Raw genomic sequence first — 23,331 nt, 5'->3', positions numbered from 1 at the left:
AGACGAAGTGATTTATTTTCTAGCATTAAAAAAGAAAAAAAGCAGAAGTATTTATTTATATTTTATCACAATTTATTTTTATTTTATTTCATTAATAGGCTAATAGGCAGATTTTGTGCTCTCCAATGCTGAAACTAAACCTACACCCTTGCTGCATTATTAGTGTGACCTGTTGGTGGCGCTATTCCACCACTACGTTGTTCGCCAACCGCCAAACGACAGCACGAAGAAGAGCCGTCTGCTACCATTAACAAAGTCTGATGTGGCTAGGTCAATGTTAGCAAGGTAGCACTAATGGTTGCCCTCTCTGTTGGATATTTTTCCCTATTACTAACTCAACATGGGCAAGAGAGACAATCGAGTGGTGAGTTCTGTTACTAAATATGTGTAAAATCGAGAAGCCAACGATACGCGGTTACATTTCGGTGCGGCAGCTAGGCTAAACACAATCAGCCTAGCGTTAGCGCAGCAGCTAGCATAGACTAGTTAACGTTAATGTATGCTTTCGCTAGGTACTCTGATGTTGAGCAGAGACAGCGGTCCCTTAAAACATATGTTAACATATTTGTGTTTAAAATTTAACATAATATTTGTCATTTTAGGTTGCGTTTTCTCGGTTTGAGTCGCTTGGTGAATCGTTTTCAGCTAACGTCAAAAGCCGAGTGTCAAGCTCGACCAGCGCTAACGCCACTGTCGTAAAGCTACAAATGCTAACGTTAGCTCATAACACACTAGGCAATGTCTCGACGTGGTGTTGTTGCGCAGTATTTTTCGGTGCATCTTGAGTTTACACACAGCATTGAAACACTGGCAGGGGGTTATTAAGCTAATGGCAGGGTTGGATAAAGGCTAGTCTGGCGTTTTGGGTCAGCTTTTTTCTAAAGCCCTGTAGCTGAAACACAGATTTTCCCAAACCACTGCTGAATGTGTCATCTGTATTTTCTGTTAATACGGGGGATAGAATTGCTTACTGACAGGTTTGGGGCAGGGCCGGAGAAAGTGGTTGTAATCAATCGGGACCCAGCCCTAACATAGGGTGAATTCATGTGCATGCTCCCTGGGGAGGATTGTGTTACCCATTTACTGCAGATAAATGCACTATTTGTCAGGTATTTATGATAATAGATTGCTGAAACACCTGTATATAGTTGGTAAAACATGATAGTTGTCTAGAAAAATCCTCCTGTAGAGCCTACCACTTATTTTCAACACATTTGTCCTCCAGTTGTCTCCATTATTATGAAACCATCAAATTAAAATTGTCTGATGTGCCATAACATAGGTGGGGTAGGAATTTGGCCAAAACAGCATTACTAATAGAAAAGTAATAGAAATTTTTGCTCCATTGATTGGCCTGTCCAGTCAGAGAGACTAAGGGCAAATAACACAAATTATGAGGTATTTTAGAAACCTAAACGTTTCTGTGCTTTCGAGAAAACATTCAGGGCTGGAGCCCTTGAAGCCACCCCTTTGCTTCCCCCCCTGGTTTGGTTTGTCCACTAGCAAGTAGGGCTACAACGATTAGTCAACTAATCAATGACTAATCGACTATTAAAATAATCTGTGTCTATTTTAGTAGTCGACTAATCGGTTTGAGTCATTTTTCATAGAAAAGTACTATAAAAGTACCCCAAAATACTGTTTTTGCAGCTTCTTACATTTAAATATTGGCAGCTTTACACACTCTCCCATGATGGTGAACTAAAACCCTTTGGTGTGAGTACAAAACAAGACATTAGATGACATAATTTTGGGGTTTGGGAGAGACAGACCAACATTTTTCAACATTTTAACACATTTTTCAATAAATGATTAGTCGACTAATTTAAGAAATAATCGACAGATTAGTCGACAATGAAAATAATCATTAGTTGCAGCCCTACTAGCAAGGCCTACATCTAACAACTGTTGTAGTGTAGTACAACGGCCCTGCAATAAATCCTATCTTCACTGAGGTTATAATGTTAATGTACAATGAGTTTTTCCACAGACCCTTTAAGAGAGGGGTTGTTTTCTTTCTTTTTTATGGTTATTTGGGGCATATATGTGTTGTTGTAAAACTGTATTGCAGTGTGCTGTTCAACAGCATAACTGTTTAATCGCAGCACCTTATAAGCTTGCATCTGTATAATAATAACCTCTATTAAAAATATGTAAAATGCTTCCCTCTGTTCGGTCCCACAGGCTTACATTAACCCCATTGCTGCGGCACGAGCCAGGGGACCGGCAGCGAATGCTGGACCGACTATACAGGATTATTTAAGCAGACCTCGGCCAACATGGTGAGTAAAGGACAGATCTCCTCACTTGCCTGTCCTGACATAAATGAGACAGCATCTTTCTCACAGCTGCATTCCCCTGTCACTTCTCAGTATCATTTTGCTTCCATGTTGTTCATGTGAAAAAATAAATATAGCCTTTTAAGAAGCTTGTGCTGGGACGATGTGCAGTTTCCTAGTCCATGGTTCTCCCTAGAGACAGCCAGAATCAGCACTTGTCTTCCAGGCTTTGACAGATATAGAAAAGGTTTGACGTAATAACACTTCTCCCCATTGGCTCAGCATTAAATACTTAATGGGCCCTTAATGCACCCTTAGGTTTTCCTACTTAGATACTTTGAGTGACACTAGCTTATTCAATTTTAGTGCCAGAGCAGCAAGAAATGTGACAGTGTTTTATCCAGCAGATTTCAGTCAGTATACTTGTAATATCAGCATTATTCCAGGACGGGGCGCTCTCACAACAGCTAAGGTGTCTTTTTTTCATTGCCCCGATGCATTGATAATAAATTATGTAGTTTCCACTGTCAGCCACATCATCTAACCCTTTCACTTGTGTATTTACATTTATTGGTCCCCCCATGAAACATTCAAAACCTTTCTGTTAGCAAGAAGAAGTGCTGTCCATTAATAATTTTGCTTTCTGCAAGCAATGAGTTTCCAGTTGTCCTCTAGAATGATACCCGTCTCAGAAACAGATTGATGATCTGAAAAGACTTGAATGGATTTGTGCTGTTTATTTTCTACTTTACCCCCCCCCCCCTCCCAATGTATTATACATGGATACCTCAAATCTTATCTTTTAAAATGCCCTATCTGAGCCTCATAAAAAATGAACTCCAATCTTAGCCACAAGGGGGAACATTTAATTCATTATCTGCTACGCTCCACTGCCAGCATGCTGAGTTCCATTTGCAGCATTACACCGGGAGAAACATGTTTACAATACAATATTGAAAGGTAAAAGGGACATAAAATACCCATGTCTGGTACCACAATGTTACTTAAAGGGCTGCAGTGAATTATATTTTATTATAACTGAAACTGAAAACAGAAGAATTTTGATTCATTAAACAAATGCAGCTGGAAATAAATTGGACCACTGAGTCATACATTGTTTACTGTTAATTTATGCTGATGAAAAGTGGAGGATAAGTTTAAATGCTGCATCAGAGAAATGTTAAAATAAGTTTTATATTTTATATTGTGTTACAACTGATTTATTGTGTCTTCATCAGGGAAGAGCTCAAGGAGCAGCTGGAGAAGAAGAAGAAGGGCTCTCGAGCCCTGGCTGACTTTGAGGATAAAATGAACGTGGTATGTTTGTGTTAAGTACGCTGACATTTCGCCCTGTTAATAGTCACCATCTTTTCTTCACATTATTTTCAATCCTGGTTATGAGTGTCAAGAGTAAATAGTCCTGTAATGGCAGTCTTTTAACTGCACTTCAAACAATTCTTCATATTTGAATAAAGGTGTAGCTTCATATGGGGATCAATTAGCTGTATAATAGACGACTATTGTTTTTTCAGAAATGGAGGAAAGAACTGGCAAAAAACCGAGAGAAGTTGCTAGGCGCAAGTGACAAAGACAAAGAGCGAGACAAAAAGACAACGGACAAGGAAAAAGAGGAGAAGAAAGAGAAAAAAGAGGTATGGTATCTCTCCTTTGTCACACATTTGAATTCTCTCACTCTCAAACCATCACTTACTGATTTTGGCCTTTTCATTCGTGTTTAGAAAAAGAAGAAAGAGAAGAAGAAATCCAACAGGGTGAGGAGAGACCTCCAGTATTTTGATGGCCAGCTGCGCCACAGTACTGACACACACACACACACTCACACACTGCCTGCCTGTACTCTTGAGATGGTCTCTTATTGTGTTCCAACTTCAAAACAAGCGAATAACCTTAAGTCTAATGAACCCTGCTTTCATTGTGTTTTGGTCAAGCATTCTTCATCTTCCTCCTCCTCATCGAGTTCTGATTCCTCCAGCAGTTCCTCCTCAGAATCTGAAGACCTGGTAAGTCAATACAGACTTCAGCATGTGATACTAGATACTGCCAACCACTGAACGCAGAAAACATTTTGAAACATTTCCTTGTAGATCCTGCTGTGCTGGATGACACTGATTTGCTGATTGCTTGTGGTTATAGGTGAATTCTAGGAATAGTTTCCTGTGTTCTAATAACAAGCAGTGGCGGAGCTGGTGATTCAAATCCAGTTCACTTTTTGTCAGTTCAGTATAACAACTCCTCACTGTCTGGCCGTTTTGTGTGTGCGTGCTGAAAAAAATCCAGTGTTCATACACACCCCTGGCTCTGTAAATGTTAAACAAGCTAACACTTTGGAGTTGTGTTGTGCACAGGACAGGGGAAAGGCCATGGATATATGAGGAGAACGGCAGTGGGAGTGAGGGATGGTAAAATGGAGCTTCTGAAGGAGCACTGGTGGGAGGGGTGTATTTGTTTGGGTGTTGAGTTCAAATATCAACAACATTCCTCCAGAATTGCAGACTCCACCTTTTAAAGGAATACGTCACCCCCCAAATGACCATTTGTATATCTAATAACTCACCGTTTCAGGGTTTTCCCTGGCTCAGAAAGGGGCTTTGGTGGTGATGTCAGTGGTGCGCACTTTGCATTTGCATTTACAGGTCATGCAAATGTATTAAGCGATGTCATATCTTCTCTATTAGACAAGAGAGGTCCAAATAATACAGTACTTTAGGGCTGGGCGATATGACCAAAATCTCATATCCCGATATAGGTCATTTCATATCCCAATAACGATACATATCACAATATAGCACATTTTAATCCAATGAATAAAAAGTTGTTTCACAGCGGTTATGTTCTAAAGCACAAACACGGCCATACACCCATACACCTCCGCTCCGTCTCTGCTCTTTCTCAGCGCTGCGGGGCTGAGCCCTCAGTGTGTGCAGCGCAGCAGAGACAGACAGCGGTGGAGTTATATAAACTCGTTATGTTACTGTAAGTAGCACCTCAGGACCAAAACATGATCTTGCTTGTCACCAGGCTGGCAGTGAATGCACCAGCACCTGCGTTCTGAGCTGACGCGAAGCGCGGGGCTCAACACGTTACTTTGAGCTTTGATGAATCAAAGAACTCGATTATTATTGGTCTAACGTCGCATCACCAGGCTCTCGTTATTGGTCCAAACCATGGTGATTGAACTATGAGTGGTGGCACTTAGATTTTTTTATTTATTTTTTTTTTCCCTCTCCGCTCCCACACCCCTCTTTGGCGGAGGGGATTTTCCATTGGCAGAGGGCTAAAACGGCTTTGGCAGCCACCAAAATATTTTCTATGCAGGGAAAACCCAGCCTTTGTTAAGTTAGATGGGTGATGAAAGCTTTTCTCTTGCATGCCTTCACGGTAAACGAAGAATCCAAAAGTGGAAAATCTTGTTGATAAATTGAAATCAGAGGAGACAACAGCAAAATTATATTAAAACATGCATTTACAAATGCTCACACAACTAATGCAGAATAATCCAAGTGTCATGTATCCAGACGCATGCACAGCAGGGGCGATTGCTCTGAGACAACAAGGGAGGCTGAACCTCCCCTAAAATTGCATGGAAGAAATGGTCAAATATGCACTGTTGAATTTACATTAAAATAAGAATTTACATTGCATTAAACATGCACTAGGATGCGTTTAACATCATGACTACGATGTTCAAACGTCAGCTGTTTATCACCAGTTTTTAAAAACGACCTCCCTGTCATACATTCTCGTGTCAGCACGGTGGACGTGGAACCTCCAAGCGTTCATGCAGCAAAGCGAAACGGTCATTGCATAAATGCGACAAAATCGTCACTTCCAGGGAGGCTCAGCTTCCCTGGGACCTAATGGAGCAGTGGGCGGGAGAGGACGCTCGGTGTTTGCATGATGATTGGAGGAATTGTCTAAAAGGCTGAACCCCTTTGTGATTGACAGTGCTTTGGAAATACACACCGGCATCGTCGCATTTCGAGCTCAGTCCCATGCCGATATTTGCGAGTGGACTCTTCTGACAGAGTGCCGTCTGGAGTTCCTTATTTCCTTAAGCGATATAGTTCATTTTCACCGTTTTAGACACAGTTCAGGTATTTAACCCCATCTGAAAATCTTTGAGGTGTGTTTTGCTGTGGTTCTATGGCATGAGTGTGGTTGAAAAACGGCTTCAATTAAATGTTCCTTTTATAAGTTACTGCCTCGCTACAATATGACAAATTTTATGATGTAAACTTAATGTGAGCTTCCCCTGTTTGAAAGACCAGCAGCCGCCACTGATGCACAGTAGAGGGCTGCATTGGGACTGGGTCCCGCGGGACCCAACGCAAATATGGCGGGAGCAGGCGGTTTGGACTTTGCTGCGGGCGGGAACGGGTGGCTAAAAAAAATACTGCGGGATCATGGTAAACATTCATGAGCGTTTCCACTCTATATTTATTCATAAATGGACAAATATGCCCTGAACCAGCTTTCATACCAATTTGCCGCTTGCTCCACCTGTCTGTCTGTCTGTCTGTCAGCTCCATCTGTCATGAGACAAACATGAAAGAAGACGTGCAGTTTATTGTGTTTCACCGGCGACAAGCTGTCATTACGCACGACAATTACGCACGGCTGCGCGCTCTTTATAAATCACTGTGAACCTATGTTGCATAATAAAGATTTGCCCCCTCGTAATTTTTAACCGCCCCCTCAGTAACTTCATCCTGGCGCCAGGCCTGCCTTAACCTCAATCACTGCGTGATTATATAAAGGTAGAAAAATAAATAAATACAGAGGAGGAGAACAGAATATGAAACAGCCTTTATTTCATTAAAAACTAAATGAAAACAACGAAATAGGAGCGCTATTCCTGACCAGTGTGTCAGAAGACATGCAGGCCAGGGAAACGAAACAAACAACCCCATGAATCTCTTTATTAATAGCCTATAAAATGACGTGTTTTCTCCTGCGGGACGGGAGAAGACACAAAATCATCGATCTCTATTATTGTGCGGGCATAAATTCTCAGAGTTTTGCGGGTGCGGGCGGGAGTGGACATACACATTGCAGGAGCGGGCGGGAGTGTAATACACACATTGCGGTTGTGGGCGGTAATGGTCAGAAATTCAGCGGGAGCGGGCGGGAGCGGGCAGGAGCGGGTTGAAGAAAACAGTCCCGCGCAGGGCTCTAATGCACAGTACTTCCCAAACACATTGCATTATATTGTGGTCAGCGCTTTCAAACAGGGACTGAAAGTGAAACCTATGCTTTCACTTTCAGTCCCTGTCAGAAAGGGTTGACGGTTGTTAGTGAGTTTGTAAAGGACGTTTTTATATAGTTTTGCTGTTCATCTGTGACTTCTATTTTATCAAAAATATTCGCCATTTTTGGATTCTAAATTCATCAGAGGCATGTAAGAAGAACAACATTTTCTTTACGAATTCACTGTAGCACGGGGTGAGTAGTTGATAGTGGTCATTTTGGGTGGGTGACGTATTGCTTTAACAGCTGATCAGAAGTAGATTAGATTTTATATGGTTAAAACTGATCAATTTAAAGAAGGCTGTGATCTGTTTCCTGAGCAATCCACTGTCTCGACTCAACAACTCCTTAAAGTTGTCTTGCACACATTACAGGACTACACTGTTTGATTGCATTTGTATTTGTGTACACAGGATGAAAAGAAGAGCGTGAAGAAAAAGCGGAAGAGAAAGAAGTCATCGGCCAGGAGAGCATCAGACAGCTCAGAGGAAGAATCTGATGCTGAGAGCAAGGTTTTACTTTTTCTTTTTTTAACAGTACAGTTGGTTTACCTTGTTTCAGTACACGTCAATAGAATCAGGTTCTGGTGTTGAAAATGTGCAGTCAAACAGTTGTCCTACAATGATGTCAAGTTTTTTTTAATGTAAATGTTTAATCTAAATGCTTTCTTCCCAAGAAGAAAAAGAAAAGAAGCAAGGAAGAAGGGGACAAAGAAAAGGTAATTTACTGTTTGATGGTGTTGATTTTGTTGATCTTTTGTTGAGTCATATTTCCACATATATTAGCTTTTTTTATTTGCATTTCTTGTCCCAGTTTGAGTCTAAACCTTTTGAGTCCAGGTGTTACAAAGCACTCAGACCTGTGATGTAAATCTGTCTGTCAGGATGACAAGAGCCGTAAAAGAAAAAGGAAGGCCGAGCGAAGTTATAGAGACTCATCGTCAGAGTCCTCTGCCGAATCTGAGGGGGAAGACGTAGTAAGTATTATTCTTGTGTGTTCGTAGATGGGCAGTGAACTTCTAATTGAACTATCTAAGTTAAAGCTCTGAAAACATTGATGTAACACATTTCTTTCACGCCTTTATAGCTGTTATGTGACAATTTTCCTCACTACAAGTTAAGTATGCCACTAGTCCCGCTTGCAACGAGTAAACCAGACATGAGAAAATCCCACCCACTCCCAAAAGACCTTTCACCTCCTGTCTCTTCTGTGTTCCTCTTCTTAAACTCTTTGTTCCCTTTTTAATTCAAACGAAATCCTATTAAATATCACAGAAAGTAGTCTTTTGCCACTGACACCAAAACTGCCAGTGTAAAATGTTTTGCGGCTTTCAACAGATTTTGCCATTTTTATCCTTTTAAATATTTAGTTAAAGAGAACATTACACATTTCGTAGTCTCGTTTTAGTCAACAAGACACCTTATATTTCAACCTTGTTTAGTCATAAATAAAAACTGAACATTATAGTGTACTAGTGTAGTGAACATGTTTAATGGTAAGCATCTGATGAGACTGTTTAATCAGACTCGCAGTTGGTTTTGTGTCCTGTCTGTGCTGTTCTACACTAGGCATGCATCTGAGTGGAACCCATTAATATGAGACTGCGGTCACAGATAAACCTCATGGTTGTCACTGTCACAAGAGACACGCATCTGCAGTTTAATTCTGTCACCCTAACTGCTGAACCATACACAGTGCAAGTACAGTTACATTACACAATTGCCAAATAACGTTGAGTTTCAGTTCTCCCTGTACGCGCTCGTACTCACTCTTTCATTCGTCCAGATGTGCAAGCTCTATGTCACGCTTCATTAGGAGTTTGATAGATTCTGTTAGAATTGAAACTCCTATTTACCCAAGACTGGCCATGTTTGACCTTCTTTCGGCGTGTATCAGGTTTGGTGTATTACAGGTTAAACCAGATTGACAGCCACAGTGTTCAGTGGAAGTTCAGAAGTGCAACTCATGTGAGGCAAACTGCACATAGCACTATGGAGTCAAGAGTCAAGGCGTCTTTTTGTCCTTGATAGTAAGATTTCAAACTCTGTTTAATTTTTTTTAAATCATTTGCAGAATTTTTCACCAGTTTTTAATATCAATTTTGTCTCATCTTATTTGAATAATAGATTGCTGATGATTTTGTCCCATGTTTTGTGACTGACATGAACCCATACTAGTGTGGGCAAAATTCAGCCAAACCTAAAGTGAAAGAAAAATTATTGTTAATTAGGCATGCTCAACAGCTAAGAAAGAAACATTTTGGCTCAGACACCAAAGACTTTACGAGTTTGGTTTGGTATAGAATTATTTTGTAATCCCAAATGCTGTTGCAAATGCTCGTAGAAACTCCATAATTGTGAAACAATATTGCTGCATGAAGAGGGCTGTTTAGAATTGGGACTTTCCATTTTCAGTGTCTCATTTCAACCTTTCCTCCCGTAGGCTGAAGCCAAGAAGAAAAAGAGAAGTAGCGAGGAAAAGGAGAAAATCACAGTGAGAAATTTATTTCTCTTATTTCTATAGAAACACTGTACAAATACAAATTTGGTTTGATCTAGTGCAAAGACTACAGCAAAGACTATTATCAGCAATGTATGAATTAGTAGCTGTGAGTGAGTAGCTAAGATGTTTCACACAGGTGTACATGAAGTGCATGCAGAAAGTCACCAATATATAAACCTTATATTTGTAGCTACACTTTATAACAAAACCGTATTGTTATCCAACTGGAATGGATGCTTAGTTCAAGAGAGGAGATGTGAAATGTCAAATGTTTTACATCCACAGGACAAATCCAAGAAGAAGAGGAAAAAGAAGCACAAGAAACACGGCAGAAAAAAGAAAAAGAAGGCGGCATCTCAGTCAGACTCTGAGTTTGACTAACAACCGTAGCTGTACGGTTGTCTCTTCCTCCTGACAGTTCACAGTAGTGTTATTTTTGCCTCTGACCTCTGAAAAACTTCTCCTATCCAGCTTTGGTCATCACGCTTGAACAAGAGACTTACAGACTTGTAATGCTGGGGTTCTGTGAGTTAAGTGAATTGAGGGCGGCACCCATCCCTCTAAGTGGCAACTACCGGTACATATCTTCCGTTTTTATTGTCGGTTTGTTTTTCCACCATGCTTTTTGTAGATAATTTTCCTTTTGAGTTATGCTCAACAACGGGACTGAAGTGAATTCCTTTATAATTATTTTCCCCCCTCATCTTGGAGATGTCAGTGTGACTGGCGTTCGCTTTCACCTTCAGTACGCTGGCCCTCTCGGAGTCGCTCGCTCTCTGCTTCACACCCGACATCTTGCATTTCTAGTTGCTAGATGAGACTGTCATGCTAGTGCCTGCGTCGTGCATGTAGACCCTGATGACCTGATGTCTCGCCAGCCTCATATTGAAGTTGGACTTATGATACGAAATGTGAGCTGCACAGTCGACATTTATACAAGGGATAAATTGTACTGTTAGATTAATTGTTACACTGCAGTGTAAATGTAAAAACAATGGGAATTCATTAATAAAGTATTGTTTTAGCCTTTATCGCTGTTACTTAGTTACGCCCTTTATTGTGAGTGTATTGATTTTGGTGCGTGCGTGCGTGCGTGCGTGCGTGCGTGCGTGCGTGCGTGCGTGCGTGCGTGTGTGTCCACAGATGACACATGGATGTGGTCCATTAACTGTCACCCACTGGTTTTGCTTTTATGGTTATCCGGTCCACTTTTTTTTATTACAGACTGTTTTTGCTGGTTTTGCATTGTGCCACTTCCTTAAAACCAAGTGTGGTCTGCAGTACTGTAACGGACAGTAAAAACCTCAGTGAAAACCTCAGTGCTGCTTCTGCTATTGCGGTTTGTTTTCACTGGTCTACAACGTACAGTCATTACAATATCAAACAATAAAAAAACCTTTTTATATGTATATCACTTTCCAAAAACAAGTTAACAAAGTGCTCCACCGACATAAAAACCGAAAAACACAGTGCATTTACAAATTGGAATACGTTTAATGCAGCCAAGAAAAAGAAACGAAGATAAAAGATGATGAAAACCAACTAATTTAAAACCATTTAATAAAAATAAGTAAATCTTAAAAGAGCCAGCTGCCTTGTTTAATGGCTTCATCATGACCAGCTTTATTACCAAGAAGTTGGGATGCTGCAAAAATGTAAATAAAAGTAGAATGTGGTGACCTGCAAATCATTTGTGACCTATATTTAATGAATGCAGTACAAAGACAACATATACAATGTTCAGTAAGACTGGGACTGAAGCAACAACATATTGAGAAAGCTGTGGAATGCTCAAAAAACACCTGTTTGGATCATTCCACAGGTTAATCTGTAACAGGTGAGAGTGTTATGACTGGGTATGGGAGGTGGATCCTTGAAAGGCTGAGTTCACAAACAAGGATGGCGAGAGGTTCACCACTTTATGAAAAACTACTCGGGCAAATAGGCCAAGAGTTAAAGAACAGTATTTCTTAACACTATTGCATGGAATTAAGGGATTTCACCGTCTACAATCCATAATATCAAAAGTTTCAGAGAAAACCAACACTAAATGCTGTGACCTTTGATCCCTCAGATTGCAGTGCATTAAAAATCAGGATATTACTTCATGGGCTCGGGAACACAGTTGGTCGCTGCATCTACAAATGCCAGTTTAGACTCTGCCATGTTAAGTGAAAGCCATGTAACAACAACATCCCAACACCGCCAGCTTCTCTGGCCCTGAGCTCATCTGACAAAGACTAACACAAAGTGAAAAAGTGTGCTGTGGTCTGATAAGTCCACATTTCAAATTGTTTGGAAATCATGGAGGTCATGTCCTCACGTTAAAAGAACCATCCAGACTGTTACCAGCGCAAAGTTCAAGTCAGCATGATGGTATGGAGGTGTTTTAGTGCCCATGGTATGGCTAGCTGGCACATCTGTGAATGCTCCGTTAACGCTGAAGGGTACATACAGGTTTTGAAGCAACATATGCTGCCATTCAAGGACGTCCCTTCTTATTTGAGCAAGACAATGCCAAGCCACACTCCGCATGTGTGGCTTCATAGGAAAAAGTGCAGGTACTAGACTGGCCTGCCTGCAGTCCAAACCTGTCTCCCATTGAACATGTATGACACAAAATACGATAATGGAGACCAAAATTCTACCTTAAATTCTAAAAGACAAGTTTGTTTTGTAGCATGTTTTGTAAAATTGTATCTGCAAAGTAACTAAAAATATAGAATAGTAAAGAGTACAGTATGTATTGGAGTAGAGGAAGAAAGTAGTAGAAAATGGAACAGGAAGTACATTTACTTTAAAATGTACTTGCATACAGTACTTCAGTTAATTAACTGAGTTATACATTTTCAGTGCACTTCCTCCTTTTAAAAAAAATCCAGTCCCTGTAGTGTAACTATTTTTTATGAGGCTTTACAGGCAGGTCTTGTGATTGAAACAAATTGACAGTATCAGAGGTTAATGTGAGCTTGTGAAGTCTTCCCTGAGTTTTGTGTACGTTTGCAGCCTCGCACAATGATTGCTCAAACCTTGCTTGTAAAGTCCAAGCTGCTCACAGAGCACAGGGGGTGTGATAAACAGTTTAGCCCTCAGATTTTATTCAGTGGGAGTGTCTGGCTCGCTATATAAAGAGCGGTGCATCCGGGGTTCAGTTAAGGGGAAGTGTGAGACGTATGACAGGAAGCTGCTGAATCACTTGCAGAAGGTAAGTTATGAAAAGAAATATGAATGTATATCAGATATATAACTGTCAGTGAAGTACTTAATAAACAGTCACAATGTCTGTTTACTGTTTTATCACTGGTTTGTGTGGTTGTTTGGGTGAAAGGAAAATACTCATAATGAAAGTGAAAGTTACAGAAAGTGAACAGAAATAGAAGTTTCATTAAAAGTCACAGAATCTGGCTTGTGAACTTAAGACAGGATGTTTTTAATTGAATGTCACATATTGTATCACATTTAATAGATTTAAATAACTGTTATAAATACTCTCCTCTGCAGATGTTGAGGCTAACTCTGTGGATGTTCGTGGGAGTGTTTGTGTGGGAGCTTGCGTCCTGCTCCATCACATGTCCCGACGGGAATGTCTGTTATGATTCCGCCACCTGCTGTTTGACTGAGCATGGGTATAGCTGCTGTCCATATCCAAATGTAAGTCACTTGTCAACACATAAAGTATCTTGACTAACATTTTGGTCTTGGAAAATGATGCAAATATTCCTCCCTAAATTTCTATGTGTCTGCCTCCATGTGTCTTCAGGCTGTGTGTTGCTCTGACTTGGCCCATTGCTGCCCTTCAGGGTATCGTTGTAACCAGCTTACCCAGATGTGTGAGAGGGAGCCGTGGATGAGCATACCCATGGTAAAGAAGGTGGCGGCAGAGGAACCAAGCACTCCTGTTCTACCTGCATTTCCCCATCAGGAGCCAGAAAACAATGTGCCAGACCAACAAAAGAGCTCAGTTGTCTATTGCGACAGCTATACCTATTGTCCCGATGGCACTACCTGCTGCAGATACCCAACAGGTGTCTGGTGGTGTTGCGGGTACTCTCCTGTGAGTCGACCTTTATACCCTTGTGCAATAAGACACAACTGTAATGATATATTTTTGTCTACTATGGCATGACAAGTCAAAGCTTGCCACTCAGATCTTTGACGATAAATAAACTAACTTGCTGTAACCTGTAGGGCAGGTGTTGTCGAGATGGCTACCACTGTTGTCCTGCCGGCTACGACTGTGACTACACTTTCCTGCACTGTGTGAGGCAAGGCCTGAGATATCCTTTCACCCCCAGACACAGTCCCGCTTCAGTCCCTGCCTCTGTCATTTCAACACCACAGGACAAAGGCAGCTTGCAAGAGGTAGGACCTATCACAGTAAATGTGCCTCTCTAAATGTGGTGTATAAATCCTAGGGTTAGTTATGTGAATGATCATCCAGTCACACAAAGTTAAAGGCCCTGAAGACCTTTTCACTCAATCAGCTTCTTACTAAAAGCAATGGGGTCCTACATGAACACTTTTAGTTTGATAGCATTTTGCATTTCAGTTTGCATACTTGCTTTATTTCACTGGTATGAAGTGGGTGGGACTTAGATACTGTTTGTTGTTTATCAGAGGAGGGGGGTATATCTTTATTCTCTCTGGAGCTACAGACAGTTTTCCTTGAGCCTCCCTGAGTGACTGGGGTAAAAGCACGACCCTCCCTCAGCTATAAATAACCATATTTTTTATATTCACACCAAATGCAGGTAGCATTGGAGTGGCAACATGCCTTCAAACCCACCAGTGGGTCTGGTGGTTTAGAGGGTATTTAAATTAAATACAAAATACAACCATTTAAAGTGGTATGTCCCTCGAAGAAGCCAAAATAAAAAGCATTCATTTCTCCTCAGTACTTAAAAACTTATTTGACTTGCGTCACTGTTTTGCACTACCCTTTTCCCGCCTCATAATAACGTACAGTCTCTTAGTTGGAAAAAAGACGATCCATCTGTGCACCAATCAGGATTTAGCATCAGCTGAATCAAAATGTGATGATAATAACAGGTTTGTTTGCTTATGTTGGCACTAGGCAGGCTACTGTCAAACAAATCTGAATAGTCTTAATAAAAATATTCAAGTGTGGTTTTCCACAAAATAAACATGTACTAATTACAGAATATTTAGTAACTACTTGCCAGGGGATAATGGATAATGGTCAGTTTGTGTTGACCTTTTGCAGACACCAATGACAGCTCTGACAGAAGCCAGTGGGGGCAACGCTAAGGCTGGAGTCATTCGCTGTGACTCCAAGTTTTTCTGCGCAGGAGGGAAAACTTGCTGCAAAGGAACCACAGGCCAGTGGACGTGCTGTCCTTACCCACTGGTATGGATTGTGCATGAAATATTTAAACCGTCATGAAGTAATGGTGCAGTGATTGAAAGGGAAACAATTTGAGTGCTTAGATAAACCAAGAATATTAAGAATTTAATGCACAGAACAATGAAATGCTCCTCATAATCCTTTACTGCAGTGATTTACAAGTTAATATTGTATTTTTTCTAACATCAACACCTTTTCTGATTCAGGGCAAGTGTTGTGTGGATGGTCTGCACTGCTGTGAGTATGGATATAACTGCGACCCCACCTCCCTGTCATGCAGAAGATGGTACTCACAGATCCCCTCAGGAGCACGAGAACCCGCCAACACAGACTAAGGAGGACACGCTGTTTGAATTTGTGCACTGTGACAGCTTTGCTATAATTTTGATACACACCTCAGATTAAATCTAACAATGCAACATCATTAGACCTAGATGACGGTTTAATGAGTGACTAATCTGCTTACAACTTTAAAAGATCATTTCTCTTATCCATGTTGAATTACATTTTATACTGTATGCTGCATTGGTGTTTAAAAAGGATGGGATGTAAACATTAATTTTAAGACACCAGCTTAGCAAGAGCTCACGCAAACGTTTTTATCAGTTGCAATATGTTTAATCTAAGCATTTTCAACTTCTTGCCTCTCTCCTTTTTAATGAAACGTAAAAAGAGAACACTCACAAACATATGAACTTTTTAAAAAAAAAATAAAAACATGCAATGTGAATGAATCATTTTTCTGCTTTGTTCATGCTTTCTGAACTTAAAGAGGAACTACACCCATTTTCAAAATTCAGAAAGGTTATTCCTGTGGTCCAAAAATATTAGTAAACACAAACAACAATCTCCCAAATCCAAAAAACTAGAGTAAGTTTGTGATGTCATAGGGTATAAAGTCAGAAGCTGCTCCGTAGACAATGAATCGGAAAAGATGTTATAGATGACAGTGAGCGCACCCAGGGGAATGCTCTGAGTATATGGGTACATTTTCTGGTTCAACAATCAAAACACTACAATAGATAGAGCTCATTTGGGTATAACAAAGAAAACAAACATTTGGTGGGTTCATAAAATCAGGCTTCATTTAAGTTCAAGTGCACAATCAAGTGCAGCTCCAGACTTTACTCCCTGTGACATCACAAGTTTGAGACTTAATTCTCTGATTTATGGCTTTGAGAGAGAGAGGGTCGCTTATGTTCTTAGATATTGAGTGAACTTTCCTTGGCCATGAAAATAACTAACTTTAACTAATCTTAATTTAAGTGCTGTTTCCCTTTAATGTGTCATTGGGTGAAAGACAACTCACCTGTGTTTCCCTGAATTTTATATTAATATTATTCTTATTATTCTTACTATTATTTTATTATCATCATTATTATTCTCATTATTATTATTGTTTTTATTATTATAAAACAGCACACTGTGATGCTCATCAAAGGGCTTTTACTTTGAAATGCATAAACGGAAACGCAGGCTTTTATTTTGACTGGCTAACTTCCTTGGTTCCCATGTGTATGTTTTCGGGCGGAGGCGTAACATAAGTGCAAATGGTGGAGAGATGGGTCAGATCGAGGAACTAAAAGTGTTTGTCTCCGAGCGGCTACATGCTGCCGCCTCTGACATTTTAGGTGCTATTGAAAAGACAATAACGGATTACGAGGAGCAGGCTTCCCGTCTGAAGGAGGAAAACGACCGCCACCGCTCTCTGTTGGACATCATCCTCAAAGCCAAGACACCGCGTACAGAAGGTTGGTGCATCCAAACGAGAAAGAAAATGTAGTTTTAAATCCAAAATCCTTGAATTGATCGGAGTCCGTTTTAGGTGAATGTCCTCTTTTCACCCTGATAGTAGTAAAACTAAAAATTATGTCCTGAAGCTGTTAGCGTTCATACGATTCAAACAATGTGGCAACTAAGCCGGCTACGTTATAACTTTTAGCTAACTGTAGCTAGGTAGCTCTGCGAGTATTTGTTAAGTCAGTTGCTTAGTAAAATAAGTATGTATAACGATAATACACGCATTAGGTGTAAAGTACACGGTATGCGATTTCGGACGCAGCATTTATTTAGCTAACGTTAACTGTAGCTTGCTAGCTTTTCCGATCATTAGATAACGTTAGTTAACGTTACACACTTCCTGGCAACACCGAAGACACTAAAAATATTGCTAATTCTGTGGGTTTTGCTTCAACTAATATCGTACTTTTAAAAATATTATTGGATAATGTTGTGGTGTTTGTCACTCTCACTGCGAGCCCAAGCTAGCATCACCATCTACAGTTTACGTCGCCATTTTTTTTTTTGTTTCTAGGATGGCGAAGGTACGACCCGCCCTACTTAACTCCGATTGGCTAATACTCGTTGGCTTCGTTGGTTGGATTGGTTGGGATAGCGGAAGTGTGACAGAATAAGCCAATCAGGGGCAGAATAAGGCCTAGTCAATCACAGAACAGTAGGGCGGGACCAGCCGGAATACTTGTGAGGAAAATATTAATGCCAGCTGTTTTAATTACAGGCCAGTAGAAAAACAACTGCATAATAGCCAGGAGTGGTATTAAGAATTGGAATATGCCACAACAACACATCACTGAAAATAGAACCATTGTAAAGTTAGTTAACATATTTTTAAGAATCAGTTTGACTGTAAAATGGCAAATAATCTCTCCCTCTTGTGGTTCGCCATGGCAACACCTTTTATACTATGCATTTGTGTGATCAAATAGAAATTGTGAGGTCATTACCTGAAGGTGTTACTAATAACACTAACGGTGGCTCTTTGCCATTCAGGTGCTCCAGTGAGAGTGGCAGTGAGCAAGCATGCAGGATACAAGAATCCTGAAATCAAAGCATGCAAAATGGAATTCAGCCATCATTCATTTGATGATTCACACCTGTGTTGTTACTACTGCAACATGTCAAAACGTCTTCCATGAAAAAGGCTTATACAGTGTGCAGTTTTTAGAAGGCTTAGTTGCAGACAAATACATGCATCAAACAAAGCCTAAAAAAATCTGTAATTTTCACGCTGCTTACTCTCATTATCGAGTCATTCTTTGCACCTATTGCCTAATTGCTTATGTGTCAGTGAAAAGACACAATAGACTGATATCGCAGTTGCAAAATATCATATTGATGTGATGCTTCCTACCATTTGGGCTATGTAAAACCCTGTAGATATAGATTCATGCCACTCCTGCCAGATTTAATGATCGACACAGAATATGTCACTGAGTAAAACATCTTACCAGTCAGCTCTGTTGTAAATAATTGAATTAATGATGGCTGAATTCTATTTAGCTGTTTCGGTGTGAGAGTCCCGATATTGTACATGCTGGCTCGTGTCATGACTTGAATAGAGCAGTGTAATCGTTAATGTCATGCGTAACACCCACGCCTTTTCTCACTGTGTCAAGTCAAGATGTCTGCTGTGAAAAAGATCTATTGACCTGTTTTTAAAAAATGCGTTATTCCCCTAATTTTCATGAATAATGTCACCTCAGTGCCATCGTGTGGCATTGAGGGCATCTGCCAGCAGCCAGTAACAACTTGACATGTTGTGACCATGGTGTCATATCATAGGCAATCTGTTCATTAGCTCTCTGATGTCATAACCAGCGTTGGCACTTGCCAGATTTCCTGTTATTTCTGTTTTCCTCAACACCATCATCTTCACAAGAAAATGACAACTTTTATTTAATACAACATAACACTTTTTTCTTATGTTCTTCTTTTTTCTCTGCAGCACGTCAAGCCACCAAAAGTACCCATGCTGCCGCCAGCTCAGGTGCATCAAATTCAAGTCCAAGACCTGAGAAACCCAAGTCCAGGACCAGAGCATCACACTTCCATTCCAGGGGTAGGACTAAGTCTGACAATAAATTCTCACAAAAAGGTCATTCATTACATTGTGAAAACATGATATAACTGTTAGTTACAGCTTGCTTTTCCATTAATGACACAACACTAATTATTTGCTCACACTGTTGTTTTTGTTATTCCAGGGAAGTAGGCATTTCAGTCATTTTCACAAGGCCTTTGTCGAAGTGTCTCATAACTAATAATTCTATTTAATACCATATTGTTCTGTAAAATTACTTAATTAGATCCTGTTTTTGTTTCCCAGACTGGCAGTGGGCCTTCACTTCACGCACCGACTTTATAAAGTTTGCAGCCACTGGCGACTGTCCCTACTGCTTGAGGAGAATTCAAGCCACTGAGACACATTTGATAAAGAAACATTATCTAAATGCTGTCCATTTTAATGAGGACGGCACTGGTAAGTTTTATTAACATGGAAATCTAAATATGATGATACTTATTACTCAAGCAGTTCTCAAGTTTACTAGCTAATGAAGATGTGCTTAAACAATGTTCTTTTAAGTGTCCTGTCATTTTAGGTATTGCTTGTAGTAAGTAGGCTTTTTGTTCTCTTTGCAGAAAAATTTGTCATACCATGTACATGCGAAGACTTGATTCAGGGCAGAAGTCACTGGCACTGCCCATACTGCACAAAGATCATCAATCGGAGATGTAACTTTGAGATACACATATCTAAACAACACGGTATGTACAATGTCTTGGAATACTCAGGGTGTTATTTGAGCATTCCTTTGTTTTGTTGTAAAAGCATAACCGCTGTGTAGCAGTGCCATCACCAATAATACTGGTGATATTGTTGTTTTCTCTGACCAGAAGTTGTTACTGACTACAGTGTCTTTTTACTTCACAGGCTCTAAAATACTGCAGCAAAGCCAAGACACAGGTTAGTTTACAATGTATGACCCACAGTTGTTTACAAATGCTTAATTATCGGAATGAGGTTGCTGTAATTTATTCATAATATGCAATGTTAAATTTTACACTATCGCTCCAAGTGGCGAGCTGTAATGCACTATGCAGATGGGCTACCGGCCCAGAGTGGTAAAAAAATAAATCCATAACACAACAATGGCTTCTTTGCATATGATGTCATACATCAGTGTGCTGTCCTGATGGAGGGCAGGCAACTAGAGACCAGGACTATCAACACTGCACATTGCCAATGATTTGTGCTGTTTACGGCTGTTCCAATCGATCAAACTGGGGAAAAATAAAGGCCACATTAAGTCTCAAATAGTAGGATGTAGAGGGGAGACGTAAAAAACAAACTGAGAAACAGCAGCAGATGTGAATCAGAAACCCATCCTCAGTCTGGAGGAGTGGAGTCAACTAACCTCAAACATTAACATTAAAGCATCGAGTTAAACATGCCTCAAGTTGGATGCACGACAGCTCCTCTGCATTTTTAGCCACAATCCAGATTTTTACTAAGGCCGTTGACCTAGTGGGTAGAAAGTAGTAGCTCAAGTTAGCTAACGTTAGCTAGGAACATTAGCCTGACAGCAGTGCATCCACGTACAGAGTTGAAATATAAAAGACAGTCATACTCTAGTTATACTAGACACTTTCCTTTTTAGCCAAAAAACAAGTTGGCGGTTGTTTCAGTCATGGTTCAATAGAGTCCAATAGACTGTTGTGTGTTTTCATCGCCCTGCCAAGTAGCGTTAATAGTTAGCGTTAGGAGGTCTAAAGGATGAGGTCATTTTTAAAGACAATCTGGGCAAATTGGTCAAGTGGTATGGATAACATCCAGTACTCAATTTTCAGACAATACCTGCTCCCTGCAGGTTCATCCAAACCCTTCTATGTGGTCACATTCCTTTATTCCCATTGTATAGTATATGGATTTATCACTTCCTGCCCTCCATCTGAATTCTGTGCATCATAATAGTTACGTGCTAGAGATATAAGTGTTCTGCTGGTAACCAAATCATTGCGTAATGTTTTGTTATGATGCCCCCCACCCCCATCAATGGCTTACACGACACCTAAGCCCTCTGGAGGAAAACACTCTTGAATATGTTGATTACAAAAACAGATTAAAGATTCACTGAGCAAGTGTGTTATTTACTCTGAAAAACACCGGGACATAAGATAATCGTACATCATAATAAAAGGTTCTTTCCTTTTTGACTGTACCCTCTGTAACTCAAAGCACAGTCTTGACTGTCCTTGCCACAAGTGTGCTGAGTTTGCTCAAAACTGCTGTGAAAAGTGTTGTTTTGTAGCAGAGAACAAATCTTTTGTATGTGTGAAGGAATAAAATCAGTGTGAATTAGTCAACCCTTTAAAAAAACAAGTGTATTTTTCAGTTAACCAAAAGTGTGCTGTGTTGATAGGCAGTAGGGGTGGTACAGCCACTGATTTACAGTCACTGAGGCTTATAAATAAATAGTTTGATTGAGTATTGACTGCAAAAACCAGATATTTGGCAGTATTAATGGAATGTAATTCATTTCTCTGTCCTCCCCAATAGAGGTCAATCAGCCCTCTGTCTCTGCCTTTGAGGAGGAGGTACCCCTGAGTCCTGAAACCTGGAGCCAGCAGTTCAGCAGTCTGAACCAGGAGAACCACCAGGCCTCACTGCTGCTTCAAGTCAAACAAGAGGAAGAACAGGGAATGTGTAGACAAGGTCTGGTGGAAGAGTTTGGCATGCATAACTTTACTTTGAGTACATGTACAAACTTGTGTGACAAACAACTGAATGTGTTTTTTCCTTTATCCGTAGTGAGTCATGCTGAGTGGCAGAACTCTGTGCAAGTGGAGATTGAAGGCAAGCAAATGCTGAAAGGCAACAATCAAATGAGTCTGGAGGTAGATCACGCCCAAGAACCATTATACAACATCATCTGCGTGGACACTTGTATTCAAGATGTCAGCGAAATCAACAGTGTGCAAAGCAGCGAGGAACATCATCTTCCTAATTCTTCAAATCAACCTCTGGAAACACAGCCTTACAGTGGAGCTGGTGGAATACAGCAGCCAGCTGAGGACTCTCAGCACACGACACCTGGCTCTAGTTTAAAGAGGAAAAAGCATGTGAAAAAATCTTCACCCTCTCTGAGTAAGAAATCAACACAACCATCTGTCAGTCAGAATCCCCCAGGTCCTTATCGTTGTAAAGCATGTGGAGAGACTTTCCATAACATGTACACACTGAGGGGACACACGGTATCACACATAGTGGATGAAACCTGTATTTGTGGAATCTGTGGAAAACATTTAGAGACCACAGACAGTTTGTTCCAGCACCTTCAGTTCCACGCAAAGAGATACAAATGTGGTATATGTGGCAAACAATTTTCTAGTAGCTCCCGTCTGATACAACATAAGAGATTCCATAGACCGAAGGGTGTAAATGTCACGTCTCAAAAACTACACATGAGCGGATTCCTACAGACGTCCTAAATGAATCGAAAAGGGCTGTGATTATTGTTTCCTGATGGACTACGTGGGAGATACCACTCCAGTTGTGTACATATGAGAGGAGGAATACTTCAGCCCCAGTGGTTGTTGGTGTTAAATTGTATATCATTGTATTCATATGCAATTTTGTAGACTTGAATTAATAAAATTTAAACCGTCTTCTGTGTGTACTTTTAAATAAACCACTAGTTTGGATTCAAGTTGAGGTTTGTGACTATAACAAATGATCAAAATATAACCACCACAAAATGCAATTATTGGTGTCCCACAGAGGTGTGGACTCAAGTCAAACATTTGTTAAAATGACATTATGTTTGGTAAGGAGTGCGTTATGAATTGTAAAGGACTTGAAACTCAAAGTTTAGGACTTGGGACTTGACTTGGGACTTTTCAGTCTTGACTTTGGACTTAACTCAGGACTCACCTGACCTAACTTGGGGCTTGAGTGCAAAGTGCAAAATTTGATGACTTGAGATCCGACTTGACCAAATCTACTTGAGCCTTACGACTTGAAAATACATGTCATCTTCCTCTATGCCAAAAGATGAAAAAGTATGGGAGAAATGTGCCATAAATCCATTATCTACATTTGGCAAAGAGTGCATTGTG

At 40.4% G+C, this 23,331-nt stretch overlaps 3 protein-coding genes across 6 annotated transcripts; all 3 read left to right on the top strand.

Moving 5' to 3' along the window:
• The first annotated feature begins 196 nt into the window (after positions 1 to 196).
• On the top strand, positions 197 to 11,080 carry fam133b (family with sequence similarity 133 member B). 4 transcript variants are annotated; one of them, XM_050034198.1, is made up of 11 exons: positions 198 to 364; positions 2,185 to 2,282; positions 3,518 to 3,596; positions 3,812 to 3,931; positions 4,019 to 4,051; positions 4,229 to 4,300; positions 7,961 to 8,059; positions 8,224 to 8,265; positions 8,431 to 8,523; positions 9,990 to 10,040; positions 10,335 to 11,080. In XM_050034198.1, exons 1-11 carry the CDS (start codon positions 341 to 343, stop codon positions 10,428 to 10,430), a joined length of 807 nt encoding a protein of 268 aa, XP_049890155.1. In that variant the 5' UTR covers positions 198 to 340; the 3' UTR covers positions 10,431 to 11,080. The 4 variants fall into 4 exon arrangements, with proteins under 4 accessions (XP_049890159.1, XP_049890158.1, XP_049890155.1 ...); XM_050034200.1 differs by having other exon boundaries at positions 199 to 364; positions 8,227 to 8,265; XM_050034202.1 differs by lacking the exon at positions 10,335 to 11,080 and having other exon boundaries at positions 197 to 364; positions 8,227 to 8,265; positions 8,387 to 8,523; positions 9,990 to 10,041.
• A 2,023-nt stretch (positions 11,081 to 13,103) lies between these two features.
• LOC126383629 (progranulin-like) lies at positions 13,104 to 16,144 on the top strand. The gene is made up of 6 exons (XM_050034197.1): positions 13,104 to 13,254; positions 13,551 to 13,700; positions 13,810 to 14,103; positions 14,238 to 14,411; positions 15,274 to 15,417; positions 15,621 to 16,144. The coding sequence occupies exons 2-6, from the start codon at positions 13,551 to 13,553 to the stop codon at positions 15,747 to 15,749; spliced, it is 891 nt and encodes a 296-aa protein (XP_049890154.1). The 5' UTR covers positions 13,104 to 13,254; the 3' UTR covers positions 15,750 to 16,144.
• A 114-nt stretch (positions 16,145 to 16,258) lies between these two features.
• Positions 16,259 to 22,881, top strand: LOC126383628 (zinc finger protein 184-like). The gene is made up of 7 exons (XM_050034196.1): positions 16,259 to 17,165; positions 19,160 to 19,273; positions 19,541 to 19,693; positions 19,855 to 19,980; positions 20,147 to 20,179; positions 21,773 to 21,928; positions 22,025 to 22,881. The coding sequence occupies exons 1-7, from the start codon at positions 16,976 to 16,978 to the stop codon at positions 22,702 to 22,704; spliced, it is 1,452 nt and encodes a 483-aa protein (XP_049890153.1). The 5' UTR covers positions 16,259 to 16,975; the 3' UTR covers positions 22,705 to 22,881.
• The last annotated feature ends 450 nt before the right edge of the window (positions 22,882 to 23,331 follow it).

The sequence above is a fragment of the Epinephelus moara genome, chromosome 22, assembly GCF_006386435.1.
Source record: "Epinephelus moara isolate mb chromosome 22, YSFRI_EMoa_1.0, whole genome shotgun sequence".
Lineage (NCBI taxonomy): Eukaryota > Metazoa > Chordata > Actinopteri > Perciformes > Serranidae > Epinephelus > Epinephelus moara.
The sequence above is the reverse complement of the archived record's forward strand: the minus strand, read 5'-3'. Positions and strand labels throughout refer to the sequence as shown.